At 39.3% G+C, this 17,868-nt stretch overlaps 1 protein-coding gene across 2 annotated transcripts in view; it reads right to left on the reverse strand.

Moving 5' to 3' along the window:
* Positions 1–1,307: 1,307 nt before the first annotated feature.
* Positions 1,308–17,868, reverse strand: part of nmd3 (NMD3 ribosome export adaptor) — a 60,609-nt gene continuing 44,048 nt past the window's right edge. For both annotated transcript variants that reach the window (XM_063045844.1, XM_063045843.1), the window contains exons 11-15: positions 15,530–15,642; positions 15,181–15,253; positions 12,137–12,243; positions 3,870–3,940; positions 1,308–1,888 (exon numbers count right to left, since the gene is read on the reverse strand). In XM_063045844.1, coding sequence (XP_062901914.1) covers positions 1,755–1,888; positions 3,870–3,940; positions 12,137–12,243; positions 15,181–15,253; positions 15,530–15,642 — 498 coding nt within the window. In that variant the 3' untranslated portion in view covers positions 1,308–1,754. The remainder of the gene's footprint in view (positions 1,889–3,869; positions 3,941–12,136; positions 12,244–15,180; positions 15,254–15,529; positions 15,643–17,868) is intronic.

Raw genomic sequence — 17,868 nt, forward strand, 5'->3', positions numbered from 1 at the left:
CATTCTTGCCCCCCTTATCAATTCAGATATTTTCGAAAGATCTTATATTTGACGGATTAACAGGGCAAAACTTGCGTTTTTCTGGAGCAGCTGTTGATTTAAGCTGCCATTCTGGACGATGACATCACCGGAACCCCCCAAAGTACCTTCTCAATGACCTTCCACCATAAGTGAGCCTTTCTAATTCTGACTGTATGAAGAGTGACACTTGTTTAAATTGCACCCAGCATGCTGCACGTTTTAACAGAGTATTCCAGTATGCTCATACACTTTACAGAAGTTTAAACACAAAATAATATGGCATCTCAGTGACAGTGCACTTACCAATATTGCACGTAATACTATTTACAAAAGGCATTAAATTTTCAGAATTAGATTTATTATCACTGACATATACTCAGTGGCCACTTTACTAGGTATGCCTGCTTGTTAATGTGAATATCTAATCAGCCAATCATGCAGCAGGAACTCGATGCATGGTCAAGAGATTCAGTTTTCTTCAGAATGAGGAAGAAATGTGATCTCAGTGACTTTGACCGTGGAATGATTGTTACTGGTATGACAGAGTAGTTTGAGCATCTCTGAAAATGCTGATCTCCTATGATTTGCCCACACACATTTCTACTTTACAGAGGATGGTGCAAAAAGCAAAAACAAAAAAGAAAATCATCCAGTGAGCGCAGCTCTGTGGCTGCAAACGTCCTGTTAATGAGAGGTCAGAAGAGAATAGCCAGACTGGTTCAAGCTGATAGAAAGGCAACAGTAACTCAACAGAAGACATCTAATAAAGTAGCCAGTGAGTATATGCCCTGAAAATCGTTATGTGGCAGCAGAAATTTGCAAGATATAAAAAATTACAAGTTACAATAAATAAATACAAACGTTTGTAATTCAAAATAGCAATAGTAAGTTATTGTTCATTCACTCATAAACCGATGGCACAGGAAAAGAAGTTGGTCCTAAAATATTGAGTACCAGCTGTCTGGCACCTGTGCCTCCTCCCTAATGGTAGCAATGAGAAGAGAGCATGTCCCGGATGTCCTTTTCTGGTAGATACAAAAGATTCCATGACAGTACAAGTTTCATAAGGGAAGCCAACATTTACATCTTGAATGTCATGGACAGTATTTACTTTTTCCAAACTCGTGAAGAAAATAAAATCTGGTCTGCCTGTTATTTACATTTTCAGGCAGACATTGGCTTTTGGATATCCTGCATTACAGAGATCCTACTTGAAAGGTGTCTAAGTAGATCAAATTTGCCTAGATCAGCACAAGAAAATAAAGAAATGCCATTGTTTACTAAGAAACGTTTATTTGAGAATATAATGTCATTACAGAATAGATATATTCCACCTATTTGTATTATTTCAATATTGCATAGTTAACAATAAATATTTTTAGCTATCATACCTGGATCTCAAATTCAAACAAAACATTTCCTAAGAAAACCAAGCTTAAGTCTTATCTTAAGTGATAACGATCAGTAATCAGAATTCTAAAATTGTCTTGAAATGCCAGCAGACACAAAGCTCCACAGATACATAGAAAAACTTCATACCTCCAATCTTATCAAGTTCCTTAACTTGCAGAATATTTGCTGAAAACTAGCTTGAAAATAGGAAACTCTGTGCTGGCTAGACTCAGTAAAATGGAAATATTTACGTAGTGATTACCTCTTTCACGGCAGGCTAGATTGAACATTGTCTCATGTACCACCACAATGAATTCAATAGTTTAATTTCAAGTTTTTTTTTAGTCCATCATTGCTGCACCCTCACCACCTGTAGCATCAACAGAAATATGAAGGTCCTCTAACATCTCTGCTAGACTGATCCGGGGAGCACCACCATCATCAGTGTCACTTTCAACTGGAACTTTTGAGGAATCTGTGAATAAAAATTATTTGCATTTACTATAATCAGATACATTTATGTAATTTCTATTAACTGAAATTCAGTATAATGATGTTTCAAATGGAACCGTTTGAATATTGAACAAATACAATGTCAAATAATTTACAAGCATCAATGAGTTTCTTTTGGCTTAAATAACAAAGCCTTTTACAAATGCAGGCCATCCTGGATTAAAAACATTTTTACAAATATCCATAAGTTAATTTTCCCTACAAGTCAGAAAATGCACAAATCACTGGATACAGTAACCATATCTCCACAGTACTGTAATGAATGCCTTTGAGGAGGATCACTTACAGTGAACATTTATTTATGGTCTTCCCCTGCCTAAGTATACTGAAACGGAATCCGGATAGCCCAAGTTCAATGTCTAGTTTCAATGAGCTTGAAATAGCAGTGGATATTACATTGTTTAATAGTATTTTGTTTCACAAGTTTCCATATATGTGATTGCTTGTCAATTACCAAAAGCAATCCTCTTAAGTGTCCTATGGTGTAACTGGCAACCTGTGATCTTAAAAAACAATGTGTCTGATTACTGTGCGGCGGTTACATGTAACCAGGTTTCTTCCCACCCCACCACCCTCCACCAACTCTGGTTCTTGTTTGAATTCAATAATATTTATAGCAGCTAGTACACATATACTAGAATAACACACACAAAATGCTGGATGAACTCCTTCAATTTGTGTGTGTCTGTTGCTCTGGCTTTCTAACATCTGCAGAATCTCCTGTCTTTACATAAAAGTTGTGTGTGTGATTCACAACCTGGAGAGTTAGGTAGATCAGTAGCTGGTGGTATACAGCCAGAATACAAGTTTGCTTGCCTTCTCCTGCCAGGGTGCTGAGTACAAGATCTGGGATATGCAGCTGTTCAAGACATGGTTAGGGCACACTTGGAATATTGGATGCAGTTTCAGCCACCACACAGTGGAAAGGGTGTGGTAGTATTAGAAAAGAGTGTGGAAGAAATTCACCAAGATGTCACTGGAACAAATGGCTTTAGTTACAAAGATAGATTGGATAGGCTGGGATTTTTCTAACCGAAGTGGAGGCTGGGGGATGACCTTTTAGATGTTTATAAAATCATGAGGAGCATAGGTAGGGGAGAATAGTTATAGTCTTTTTCCAAAAGTAGGAGAATCTAAAAATTGAAGTCATGAGTTTAAGGTGAGAAGTGGAGTATCTAAAGACAAAATGACAAGAAGCCTTTCTGTAAAGAGAATGGAGAACATGGATTGAGCTGTCAGAAGAGATGGTGGAGACAAGTACAATAACAGCATCTAAAAATCATTTGAACAGGTAGATGGATTGGAAAGGTTAGAGACATGTAGGATAAATGCAGGAATATCAAATTAGCATCGATTGGCACCTTGGTCAGCATGTTTCCATGCTCTACCACTATGACCAATAATACTTCAGCTCCTCTAATTTCACTACAAGATTCAGAAGTAGATGCACCTGACCCGAGTCCACAGAACTTAAAATTAATTACCTTTTTCAATGCACTGCAGGCTTGCAATACAAATAGTAATATTTCCAATCCAAACAAGATGAGCACTGGACAGCACTCCAATGCCATCTCGGTGGGGGATTAAAATATTACTGCTTACATGCATTCCACGGGTCAAAAAAACAACTTTAACGTTAAATCAGTTTTGATTTCATAACTATACTAAATCCAACATATAGCAAGAATGAAGACAAATGTCAATGAAGAACATTTCTTACCACCCCTCAAGTTTGTGGCAAACAGGTGCATGACATTGGATAAGTACATTAAGTACACTGAATGTGCATTGAATTCAGTTAAAAAATTACGTACTTTGCCACGAGATTAAGAGATGCTTAACAGATTTCCATCAAAGAAACCAGGTATGGATGGAGGGAAAAAAAAACAAAAAGTAATTTTCTCTCATGTCACATAAAGCAGCAACCTCAATGTTAAACTTACCCCGATAAATATTGACATTTTTTCTGATGATAGCATCATCTTCAAGGTCTTCGAGAAATTCTAAGTATTGTCTAGAATGTACAGAAATTTTTGTTATTTTATATAGATTACATGTATCAATAATAATGTGTGGTTTTCCACTACAGCCTTTCCCAACATTTTCAGCATACTCAGCTATGTTTTAGCACACTTCAGTAAAAGAAAATTTAAGATCAAATCTAGTTGTGACTCTTGAAGATGGTTGAGGAAAGTGAAGGATATTCGAACAACAAGCATACAGATGGATAGGATCTTATATTATAGCACTACATTATTAATACAGAAGTTAGGAGACCATCCCACACTGACAATTTCTGAAAGTGAATTCCACAAATCTGATAATATGGAACAATTCCAATATTGATTAAGGCTCTCCTATTTTGCTTAAAAAAAGAAACAATTTTGTTGCCCCTTTGTGGTCTACACTTGGCTTCAGTAATTCATTATATTGCTGCGTCACAAGAACAAGAGATCGTTCAATTGAAATGTGACAATCTGTATCAACTTGCTTTCCTCACCTTTGCACTTTAAATCTCAATATGTAACAAATATTTATCATTTAGTTTCAAAGATTTCAACAGCTAAGTTAGAAGCATTTTAGGGGGAGATGTTCCAGAATTCATTAGCATTTGAGGCAGTAACGGGAGACAAAGAAATGGCAGGTGAACTTAATGAGTATTTTACATTAGTCTTCACTGTGGAAGACACTAGCAGTGGGCCAGAGGTCTATGAGTGTCAGGGAACAGGAGTGATTCCCATTGTTATTACAAAGGAAAGAGTGCTAGGCAAACTGAAAGGTCTTAAGGTGGATTAGTCACTTGGACCCGATGGACTACATCCCAGAGTCCTGAAAGAGGTTGCTGAAGAGATAACAGATACATTAGTCATGATCTTTCAAGAATCACTTGATTTTGACGTGGTCCTGGAAGACAGGAAAATTACAACTGTCGCTCCATTCTTTAAGAAAGGAGGAAGGCAAAAAAAAAAAGGAAATTATAGGCCAGTTAGTCTAACATCAGTGATTGGAAAAGTTTTGGAGTCCATTATTAATGATGAGGTTTCAGGGTACCTGGAGAGTAATGATAAAATAAGACAAAGTCAACACGGCTTCTGTAAAGGGAAATCTTGCCTGACAAATCGATTAGAGTTCTTCGAGGAAGTAACAAGCAGGGTTGAAGAAGGGAGAGGCAGTGGATAAGGTGCCAGCCACACTGCTTAACAAGATAAAATCCTATGGCATAACAGGAAAGATACTGGCATGGAATGAGAAACGGCTGACAGGCAGAAGGCAGCGAGCAGGAACAAAGAGGGCCTTTTCTGGTTGGCTGCCAGTCACTAGTGGTGTTCCTCAGGGGTCACATTTTTTGTCAGTGATTTAGATAATGGAACTGAAGGCTATGTGGCAAAGTATGCAGATAATACGAAGATAGGTGGAGGGGTAGGTAGTGCTGAGGAAGCAATGCGATTGCAGCAGGACTTACACAAATTGGGAAAATGGCAAAAAAGTGGAAGATGGAATACAGTGTTGGGAAATGTATGACAACGCATTTTGGTAAAAAGAACAATAATGCAGACTATTATCTAAGTGGAAAGAAAATTCAAACATCAGAGGTACAGAGGGACTTGGGAGTTCTTGTGCAAGACTCCCAGAAGGTTAGTTTACAGGTTGAGTCTGTGCTAAAGAAGGCAAATGCAATGTTAGTACTCATATCAAGGGGAATAAAATATAAAAACAAAGAGGTAATGTTGAGGCTTTATAAGACATTAGTCAGGCCACACTTGGAGTATTGTCAATAATGTTGGGCCGCACATCTCAGAAAGGATTTATTGTCATTGGAGAGAGTTCAGAGGAAGTTCATGAGGATGATTCTGGGAATGCAGGAGTTAGCATATCAGGATTGTTTGGCAGCTTTGGGCCTGTACTCACTGGAATTTAGAAGTATGCCGGGGGGGGGCGCGGTTGGTTTCATTGAAACCTACCAAATGTTGAAAGGACTAGATAGGGTGGATGTGGATGTTTCCTAATGTGGGAGTATCCAGGACTAGAGGGCACAGCCTCAAAATTGAGGGGCAACTTTTTAAAACAGAGGTAAGGAGGAAATTTTTTAGCCAGCGAGTAGTGAATCTGTGGAATGCTCTGCCACAGACTGCAGCGGAGGCCAAGTCCATGGGTATATTTAAGGCAGAACTTGATAGTTTCCTGTTTGGTCAGGGCATCAAAGGATATGGCGAGCAGGCAGGTGTATGGGGTCGAGTGGGATCTGGGAACAGCCATGATGGAATGGCAGAGCAGAATCAATGGGCTGAATGGCATAATTATGCATCTATGTCTTATGGTCTTAATCACTTCACAATCTCATTCCCAAATGGCTAAGTTATTTTTTTCATGGGCTTTTGCCCTTGATCTCGCAAGCGCAATTTCACTGAAAGCTTGATTTCAGCCAATAACATCTGCATATCACCTCCATTGTGTTTTCCAAATCCAGTAATCAAATTAGGAGTTTGGTTAACACACAAAGTAAATTCATTTTTGAATTCTAATTCCTTAGACATAAAAGCTATCATTATTATGGGTTTTTTAGTATTTGTGCACAGTTCAATAGTTGTTACTTTATACTAATTTGTAGACTCTCACCATTAATTGTCCAATTTGTTTTCCTTCAACGTTCCCCAACTTTAGACTACCCAGCCAAAATTTTGCTTGTTATCTGTCCACATCCTTTTGTAATTTTCTATTCCATCCATAAATGTCTTGCCACTTAAGTTAGTGGCAGTTACAGTCTTGCATCCATATCTATTCATCTAACCAAATCAACACATGCTGAAAATCTGACACCTGCATTCCAAAGTCAAAGTCGGGTTTACTGACATATACACAAAAACATGTATGCACAAATACAGCAAAAAACTTATTTGTAGCAAAACTTACTTGCAGGGTCCCATTCAGATCCCTGCAGAACAACACTTGATATGGATAGTTAAAGAACATTATTTCTTCCTCTTAACTTCTATCTCTTCAGTTCTAAACCATGTCAAAATATTAGCTCCAATTGTGGGCTTACTTTTACTAAAAAATTCAAGTCTAAATAGATAGATTTTTGGTCCACAGTGAAATTCCAGCATCAACCAGTTTAGAACAATTAGTCAGTCAGACCTGACCTCCTTAGCAAAACCATACAGACACAAATCAGTTTCTACTAATCCAAGTACTGTTAATCTGTTCTTAGTCATAAACTTTTATAACTTCAGATTGGCATTGGTATTCAGCTGACTCAATCCTCATTCTCTTCTGAGATAATGTAAGTCATATTTGCAGTTTTGTGACGATATACCATCTTAAATATTACCACCCAAAATAACATTAAACATCATATATATTCAATTCCTTCCTAGATGTGTTTTTAGGTTATCTGTATAGTTGTAATTTTCTTCCTCTTATAAAATTAGATACATAAACAAATTCAAAGGGTTCAAATTCTTACAAAAGAAAGCAACCTTTTACACTGGATTATGTTAATGTATTTATAACAGAGAAAACAAACTATTCTGCCTAACACTTCCATGTTTGCAATTGTGTCATGAGTTTTCCAACCCTCCTTTCTCTATGCCAATATTATATTGTTCAAAATGGTCATTATGGGGTGATAATTCTTGTGTAACAACACTGCTTCATTTCAGAAAAAAAAGAGACTACTATGCTGCCTTTAGTCATCTAATAGCACATGATCACCTGCCAATTCTAGCACTGTTTTTCCACCCTAATGACAACCTTTAGCTCCATATTATCATATTATTGCCAAATCATTACTATTTAATTAATTATTATGAAGACCAAAGACAATTCCTTTACAATACAAGTTGCTCCCTACATGACTCCCTTCTCCATTCCATTCCTCCCCACTGATCTCCCTCCTGGTACTTATCCTTGCAAGTGGAACAAATGCTACATCTGTCCCTACACCTCCTCCCTCACTAACATTCAGGGTCCCAAACAGTCCTTCCAGGTGAGGTGACACTTAACCTGAGAGTCTGTTGGGGTCATCTATTGTACCCAGTGTTCCCAGTGTGGCCTCCTGTATATCGGTGAGACCCGATGTAGATTGGGAGACCACTTCGCCAAGCACTTATGCTCTATTCACCAGAAAAAGCGGGATTGCCCGGTGGCCACCCATTTCAATTCTATTTCCCATTCCCATCCCGACATATCAGTCCATGCTTCTTCTACTGCCACGATGAGGCCACACTCAGGTTGGAGAAGCAACACCCAATATTCCTTCCTGGTAGTCTCCAACCTGATGGCACGAACATCGACTTCTCAAACTTCCTGTAATTACCCCCTTTCACCATTTCCCTCTCACCTTATCTCCTTACCTGTCCATCTCCTCTCTCTGATGCTCCTCCTCCTTCCCAATCTTCCATGGTCTTCTACTCTTCCTATCAGATTTCCCCATTCTCCAGCCTTTTACCTCTTTCACCAATCAACTTCCCAGCTCTTTACTTTACCCTTCTCCCTCTCTCATCTACCACTTTGCACTACTTCCTCCCCTCTTCCCCATCTTCTTGTTCTGACTTCTCATCTTTTTTCCCAGTCCTGATGAAGGGTCTCAGTCCAAAATATCGACTGTTTACTCTTTTCCATAAATGCTGCCTGGCCTGCTGAGTTCTTCTAGCAATTTGTGAGCATTGCTTACATTTCCTTCAAACTCTGTTCAACAATCCTCATCCCTTATATTTACCTCTTGGCCCTTTGTATCTAATACATGATGCCATCTAACCCAGAATTTCAAATGTTCATTACCAGAATTGTTCATTTCCATGGTATTGCCTATTTTCTTCCTATTACATTGCCCGCCTACTGAAACCTCTATTCAGTGTTTTTGCAATCTCCAATTTGGTTGCTTGTAAGTTGTTCAAGGATCTCAGACTCAAAGCTGATAACCTGGAACCTGAGCTTCGAACACTGCAACACTTCACGGAGGGGGAAGAGCTACCTGGACACATTGTTTCCGGAGGCAGTCACACCCATTAGATTAACTAATGTCAGGGACAAGAGGGTGCAGCTGAAAGTGAGGCAGGTAGTGGGATTCAAGAGGTAGTGCTGCAGAAGCCTCAACCATTAAGCTTATCAAAAAGGTTTGAGACTTGTACGCTGTGTGGTCAACAGTGGAGGCTGTAGGAAAGATGAGCAACTATGCCACTGTGGTTCAGGGAGCATTTCAAGAAGGGGGAGAGAAGAGAAATGTATTGTAACTGGGGATGGTATAGTCAGGGGACTAGGCAATTATTATCTGTCATAACCTCGAAGGCTGTGTTTGTTACCTGTGTGGTCCCTGGGTTCGGAACAGCACATTTGGCCTGCAGACGGATTTTGAGTCGGGGGCGGGGGGGGATCTAGTTACTGGAGGTAGAATAAGGAAAATTCTTGATGGGAGTTATATACAGGACTCCAAATAGCTAGGGTGTGGTGTACAAATTATTACAGGTGATAGAAAAGGCATGAATGAAAGACAAGGTTAAGGTCGTCATGGGGATCTTCAATATGCAGGCAGATCGGGAAAATCAGGTAGACACTAGATCCCAAGAGCCAGAATTAGTAGAATGACTGCAAGATGGATTGTGGTCAAACACACAAGGGAAAAGGCAATTCTAGACTTGGTGCTGTGCAATGAACCAGAATTGACTAGGAAGCCAAGGAAAAAGAATCCTTAAGAAGGCAGTGATCATAATGTATCAGAATTCACTGTGCAGCTTGAGAGGGAGAAGCTAAAATTGGATACAATAGTATTACAGTTGAGTGAAGGTAACGACTCAGGCGTAAGAGAGGAGCTGGCCAAAGTTGATTGGAAGTGGACACTAGCAGGGATGATGGTACAGCAGCAATTGAAGGAGGTTCTGTGAGTAATTCAGAAGGTTCAGGATCATTTCATCCCAAAGAAGCAACAACATTATATAGGGAAGATGAGGTAACAGTGGCTGATAAGGAAGATCAAAGAGAGCATAAAAGCAAAAAAGAACACACATAATATTGAAAAAAAAATTAGCAGAATGCCAGAAGATTATGAAACTTAAAAATCAACAGAAGGCAATTAAAAAAAGCAATAAAGTAAAAGAAAGGCAAAAGTGGACATTAGACTGCTAAGAAATGACCCTGGGAAAGTAGCAAAAGGAACAAAGAAATGACAGATGAACTACATAAATATTTTGCATCCACCTTCACTATGGAAGACACCAGCAACATGCCAGAATTGAGAGGATGAGGGGCAGAAGTATGTGTAGTCACTATTACAAAGGAGGTGGTGCTTGGGAAGCTGAGAGGTCTGAAAGCAGGTAAGTCACCAGGATTCTGAAAGAGGTAGCTGAAGCGATTGTGGAGGCATTAGCAGTGATCTTTCAAGAAACACGAGAGCCAGAAATAGTTCCAGAACATCACAACTGTCACTCCACTCTTTAAAAAGGGAGGGAGGGAAAATACAGAAAATTATAAACCGGTTAGCAAGATTTTAAGGATCTCGGAGGTACATGACAAAATGGGCCAAACTCAGGATGATTTCCTTAAGGGAAGATCCTGCCTGACAAACCTGTTAAGACGCAAGAAGCAGGACAGATGAAGGAGAATCAGTCAACATTGTTTACTTGAATTTTCAAAAGGCCTTTGACAAAACGCCACCCATGAGGATGCGAAACAAGATGGGGACCCATGGTATGACAGGAAAGGCATTAGCATGGATAGAAGATTGGCTGATTAGAAGAAGGCAAAGAGTGGGAATAAAGGGGGCCTTCGTTAATTGGCTGCTAGTGACAAGCAGCATTCCACAGAGGTGACGTTGGGTACACTGCTTTTCACATGACATGTTAATTATCTCAGTGACAGAATAGATGGAATTACAGCCAGGATTGCGCTTGATACAAAGGTAGGTGGAGGGAAAGAGAAAGAGTTGAGGAAGCAGGAGAACTCAGATGGGTTGGGAGAATGAGCAAGAAAGTAGCAGATGGAAGACAGTGTAGAAAAGTCTATGGTCATGCACTTTGGTAGAAGGAATAAAGATATAGACTAGTTTCTAAATGGAGAAAGAGTCAACAGGACTTGTGAGTCATAATGCAGCTTTTCCTAATGGTTAACTAGGAGGTTAAGAATGAAGTCAGGAAGGTAAATGTAATATTAGCAGTCATTTTGAGAGGATTAGAATATAAAAGGAAGAATGTAATGGTAAGGCTTTATATGATATTGATCACATTTGGGGTACTGTGAGCAGCAATGAGACCCAAATTGAAGAAAGGATACTCTAGCATTGGAGAGGATCAGAGGAAGTTTACATGAATGATCCTGGGAAAGAAAAGGTTAATGTATGAGGAGCATTTGACGGTTCTGTCCTTGCACCAGCTAGAGTTCAGAAGACTCAGAATCAGGTTTAATATCACTGGTATACTTCATGAAATTTGTTAACTTGGTAGCAGCAGTACAATGCAATACATGATAAATATCAAAAAAAACAAATGATTTATAATAAGCATATATATTTGTATATCAAATAATTAAAATTAAAAATAGAGCAAAAGCAGATTTTTTTTAAAGTGAGGTAGCATTCATGGGTTCAATGTCCACTTAGAAATCGGATGGCAGAGGGGAAGAAGCTGTTCCTGAATCACTGAGTGTGTGCCTTCAGGCTTATGTACCTCCTTCCTGACAGTAACAATAAGAAGAGGGCATGTCCTGTGTGATGGGGGTCCTTAATAATGAACGCTGCCTTTCTGAGGCACCGCTCCTTGAAGATATCTTGGATACTACTGAACCTGATTCTTTAGCCAGACTCTGTAGAATCATAACCACAAACGGCTGTGGATATCATGTTGTTGAGTATATTTAAAGTGCAGGTTGATATGTTCTTGATTAGTAAGGGTGTCAGTAAGTACAGGGAAAAGGCAGGAAAATCGGATGGAGAGGAAATGATAAATCAGCCGTGACTGAATGGTGAAGCACTCAATGGGCTCAGTGGCCGAACTCTGCTCTTATGTCTGATGGTCTACCTTGATCATCTTGTTAACCTCCTGTGTTTCTTTGCATCTTACAAAATTCAACCAACAAACTCAAATACTTCCAATTCAACTCAATGCCCGCTAATATAACAACTCCTCAGACCTTTCTACCCACAGCAGCTTTTTGTTTGGTGTCACAGCTTCAAGTATCTATAACCATGAGATTTGTGAGGAAATAATAGACTATACAATACTTTTCATCATCTGTTCCCATCTCGTCACGATCTTTATCCAGTTCTTTAAGTTTCCAGTTCCGATGATGTTGCCGTCTGGCTCGATCATAGCTCTTCTTAATTAAAATCTAAAGGAAGAGTACTTATCAATAAATAAATATAAATAATTCACAAGTTACTGTATCTTCAAATTAATGTAGATAAAATCGGTCCATGCTAAAGTGCAACATTTTCCAATTTTTTTAAAGAATGATGTTTTATAAGTTTAAGTTTATGCTTTTAACAATCATCATTGTTACAATTAGACCACTTACAGCTCAAAGTGTTTTACAAGGTGGTGGAAAACCATGGATGAGTGGGAAGGATAAAGGAAAGTGAGAAATAATGCACTGAAAAGCAGTTTTAGAGCTTGTTGTAAACAAAATAAGACAAAGAAATCCACAAGTGTAAACTGTACAATTTAGCATGGACTTGTTCAAAAAAATGAACATGGTACAGTGGACTAAGAATGCATTATACTGTATGAGCATGTATAAGCATGATAAATCATTCCTGTCTCTATCCGATATATTCCTTTCATTATTTTGTAAGTTTCTATAAGATTCCCGCTCATTCTTCCGAATTCCAATGAGTATAGTCCCAGACGACCCACTCTTTCTTCTCACATGCCAACCCCTTCATCTCCGGAATCAACCTGGCGAACCTCTTCTGCACCAACTCCAAAACCAGTACATCTTCTCTCAAAGGAGAGCAGAACTGCACACAGCACTGCAGGTGTGGCCTCAACAGTACACTGTACGATTGTAGCAAAACCTTCCTGCTCTTAAACTTAATCCCTCTATCAATGAAGAGCAACATTGTATTTGCCTTCTTTGTACCTGTTGTACTGCAAACCAACCTTTTACAATTCACACCAACAGTTCCAAATTCCTCTGCGTAACAGCATGCTGCAACCTTACACCATTTAAATAACAATCTGTTCTACTTTTACATCCAAAGTGGATGACCTCGTATTTACCAACATTGTATACCATTTGCCAGCCGCTTGGTCACTCATTTAGCCTACCATACCTCTCTACAGAATCTTTGTATCCTCTGCAGAGTTTGCTTTCCCACTCAATTTCACGTCGTCAGCAAATTTAGATAAACTACACACAGACCCTTCTTCCAAATCATTGATGTGTACAGTGATAAGCTGCAGGGTCAGCACCCACCCCTGAAGCACCCCTCACTGCTGATTGCCAGTCAGATAAACATCCATTTATCCCAACTCTCTACTGTCTATTGTTAACCAATCCTGTATCTATGCTAATAAATCACCTCTAAATCCAAGCATCACTTTACAGATCACAGGCATTAAGCTAACTGGCCTCTTGCCTTGGATAACTAAGGCAATAAAAAGGTGGCAACGAACTAAAAGATCACGTATACAAAATCGTAAAGAGTAGTTAGAAACTGGGAGATTGGGACTTGGAAGACAAGAAACAGGAATTAATATTGGGTTATACAGAAACAGCTGAGGCTTTGAACAACTATTGTGTTGTCTTTTTGTAGAGGACGACGTCTAACATGCCAAAGAGAAATGTTATGTATGTGATAGGAGGTGAGGAGGTTGCTCTACCTTAAGTTCATTCCTCCAGCATTTTGTGGATGGATTTTGTTCATTTATAGTCAACCAAAAGAGCACGTCTGCATACATTGGATGAGTTCCTCTGTCAAGAACTATTAGGAACTAATACAGTTTTATAGAAACATGCATAGAAACATAGAAAACCGGGCCGGCTGGTGGCGCAATGACATCGGTGCCGGACCCGGGAGTGGAGGTTCCCGGGTTCGAAACCAGTCGGGTCCGCTCCCGAGTACGCTTTCCATCCGTGCCGGGCTGAGTGTCAAGATCACAACTCAACCTCGTAAAATAAAGAGAAAATACTGAGAAAATGTCTGTGGGAGGAGTAGCACCATGCAGTCTCTCTCTCGTTCCGCACCTTGTAAAAAGCCATGAAAAAGACATCATCACGGACACACGCACGGAGGCACACGCCAACAAAAAAATAAAAAACCTACAGCACAATACAGGCCCTTCGGCCCACAAAGGTGTGCCAAATATGTCCCTACCTTAGCAATTACTAGACTTACCTATAGCCCTCTATTTTCTAAGCTCCATGTACTTATCCAAAAGTCTCTGAAAAGACCCTATCATATCCGCCTCCACCACCATTGCTGGCAGCCCATTCCATGCACTCACCACTCTGAGTAAAAAACTTACCCCTGACATCTCCTCTGTACCTACTCCCCAGCACCTTAAACCTGTGTCATCTTGTGGCAACCATTTCAGCCCTCCGAAAAAGCCCCTGACTATCCACACAATCAATGCCTCTCATCATCTTATACACCTCTATCAGGTCACCTCTCCAAGGAGAAAAGGCCGAGTTCACTCAACCTGTTTTCAAAAGGCATGCTCCCCAATCCAGGCAACATCCTTGTAAATCTCCTCTGCACCCTTTCTGTGGCTTCCACATCCTTCCTGTAGTGAGGCGACCAGATCCAAGCACAGTACTCCAAGTGGGGTCTGACCAGGGTCCTATATAGCTGCAACATTACTTCTTGGCTCCTAAATTCAATTCCACGATTGATGAAGGCAATACACCATACACCTTCTTAACCACAGAGTCAACCTGCGCAGCTGCTTTGAGCGTCCTATGGACTCGGACCCTAAGCTCCTCCACACTGCCAAGGGTCTTACCATTAATGCTATATTATAGTATGGTAGTAGTATTGTTGGTGTTCTAATTTGTCTGTAATTCATTTAAATACATAATTTGTTACTCAGTCAAACAATAGTTTGTCTTTTTTATACCTTTTTAACTATTCCATGAAACTTCAGCTAATTGAGAAAACTGCTGAATTGGGCCAGAATGTACTAGTTTGCACATGTCCCAATTAACTGGAGTCCACTGTATTACAAAACAGGCATTTTGGTTCTGTGTTGTAATAAACATCAAATTCATTCTTTAGAAGATAATTAACAAAATATTTCTATTTTATTATATAAGATTGCTTCTTACCACATCAGGAACTCGTTGAGGATTCATTTTATTCACGTGTTCATCATTGAGATTTGAATTAACCAAATCAAACCTATTAATTAAAAGCAATTTTTTAAAAATTCAAATAAATCTTTCAACATGTGCGCAGGCGCACACACACACATACTCACTCATTATAAGAACCTTATCTTTAAGAACACAATACTATGCAGAGATTTTGTAAAATGAAAATAACTAGCTTGTGAATAAGAAGCAAAATTCACAGATTTGAGTATAAATGTTTCAGATCTACCATCTTAGAAGACAATTCACATCTCATGCCATAATGCTTTATAGTTAACTATTTTTTATATAGGAAATTACTAACCCCAACACCAGGTCACCATGATTAAGTAAATGCCCCAAATGAGTACGACAATAGTACTGTTGATTGGTGTTCATTTCAGATGTTTTTTGTACCCAGGCCTCAGCCAATGTATGCTAGAATAAAAATATGAAAGAGAACATAAGAATTTAAAGCATAACTTACTTATTTTGACAAACATTTTTGCCATTTAGATTGCTTCTGTAGGGCTACATAACTGTTAAAATTAATTGCACTTTAGTGAAAATCTTTAACAGTTCTAACTTCTACATTTTCCAGAAATTAGCCCTACAAACTGTATGCATCTGCAAATGTACACCTTTAGAAAACTATCAAAAAGTAGCTAAACCAACTTATCCAAATGGCAAAGTTTTAATGATGATATCTAAAAAAATAGTTTTGTTAATAGTTGACCAATGTTGTACAGTAACCCGATTACACAGGGATTACTGTGGAATCAGTTAAGTACTAACTTATTTTAAATTTCTGTTGGCAGCTTGGTATAAAGTGTAGCAAGTATCTCAATGTACATTATATCACAGAAATTTAATCTAACAAACTGAACATGGCACTTAAAGAGATCACTGGGGTCGCCCAACAAAAGCTTGCTCAAAGAAGTAAGTTTTAAAAACGTCTTAAAAGAAATGATGGAAATATAGAATGGAGAAGTTGAGGAGGTAATTCCAGAGTTGACACCTATGTCTTTCCTACCACTTAGGTGAACAGAATTTGGCAAGAAATGGGCAACAGGAACAAAACTGGTTGACAAAGTTTATGAAGGTTGGAATACACATTACATTATCCAAATTTGTGAGGGAAAATGTGAAAATGTATCTTTGTTGAGTTAGATAATTCCAATGTCTCATATGTAAGAAATGAAAGTTTTCTTTGCTTTCAATAAATAGTGAATATTTTTTTTACATGCAACACAGTTGTAGAATTGGTGAATATATCACTATGACGGAATGGAGATGCAGTCCATGTCCAATGGAAGGAAATAAACAGAATCTGTATTGACATTTAGTTATAGGATACAATGTTCAAGACATCTAGACTATGGAGGAGAATAATAAAAAGACAAAAATCCAAATGAGAACAAATGAAACAAATGGCAGTGTTTCTCTCAATGCAAGTCAGAGTCTGTATCAACCAATATCTGCCCATTTACACTGATCCTACATTGAATCATTTACTTCCACCTCATTCTCATCAAATCCTCCCAGAATCTACCACTCACCTATACACTAAGGGTACAAAGGTCAATTTGTTACGTAAGCGCAGAGCAAGAATAACAATGGAGTACAGTAGTGATTTTACTGAGTTATGTTAATAACAGTAAAGTGCAGGAGCTATGAACTGGACAAGCCAAGTCAACAACATGCTTGAAAGCCCATTCCCAAAAGAGAGAGCCCTCTGCGCATAGCAGGCCTAAACAATTCACCACGCAATCAATCTGAGACAGTACGTCCCTCCTCCCCCCATAGATGGGAATCACAGAGGAAAGGAATAAGTGTAGTAAACTGAGAAAAATGTTGAAATGTCTACCCCGCTTGGTTCCCATCAAATGGTTGGTGCAACCTTGTGGACCACTACAGGGGTTAACTTCTCTTTCTGTGCCATCCTGGTTAGCTGATAAAGGCAGTGGACTGCGAATCTCCTCTTGATGGGACACTGACTTTATCAGTAGAGGATACTTCTGTAGCTTCCCCGGGTACCCCAGCAGTTTACATGATCCAAATGAAGTCTCACAATTTGTCCATCTGGTAGCACAAGCTCTACTACTTGACCATGATAATGCCAGATGACAGCCAAAAGCCAGTTTTCTTCCTGTGGGATGCCGGTGTAGATTTTGTCTCTGTATCAAACATTCTCAGCCTACCACAGTGAGCATGTCATATTTTTGTTTCATAGCCTCTTGCTTGCACAAATTCTCTGCTGAAGAGCTTGCCGCAGATCTGCTCTCTGTGGCCAGTCAAGTTCGCATACGGCACTGGGAGGGCCGTGTTAAAACTTCAGCTGGCAATTCCCCTTCGGGTCAACAGTATTGATCTGAAGTGTCAGCTTGGAAAACCAGCTAGTGCTTTTGTAATAGAGAACTCAATGCGAGGTTCCCCTCAGTACAGTTGATGTAGGACTGCACCAATGGCATCTTTTTAATCCGATTTCTGCCCAGCAAATTAGGCTACTGGCCTCCCCTGACCACATGCACAGGTAAGTAAAACAGGTCCCACTGTATAATAACGTCTGCCATAAAGACACCACAGATTTCCCGTGTCCATGCTACCTCCAGTGTAGCTGCGGAACACAGGCGATCAGAACTTTAGAATCCGGCATATGGATAA

The sequence above is a fragment of the Mobula hypostoma genome, chromosome 4, assembly GCF_963921235.1.
Source record: "Mobula hypostoma chromosome 4, sMobHyp1.1, whole genome shotgun sequence".
In the NCBI taxonomy this organism is placed as follows: domain Eukaryota; kingdom Metazoa; phylum Chordata; class Chondrichthyes; order Myliobatiformes; family Myliobatidae; genus Mobula; species Mobula hypostoma.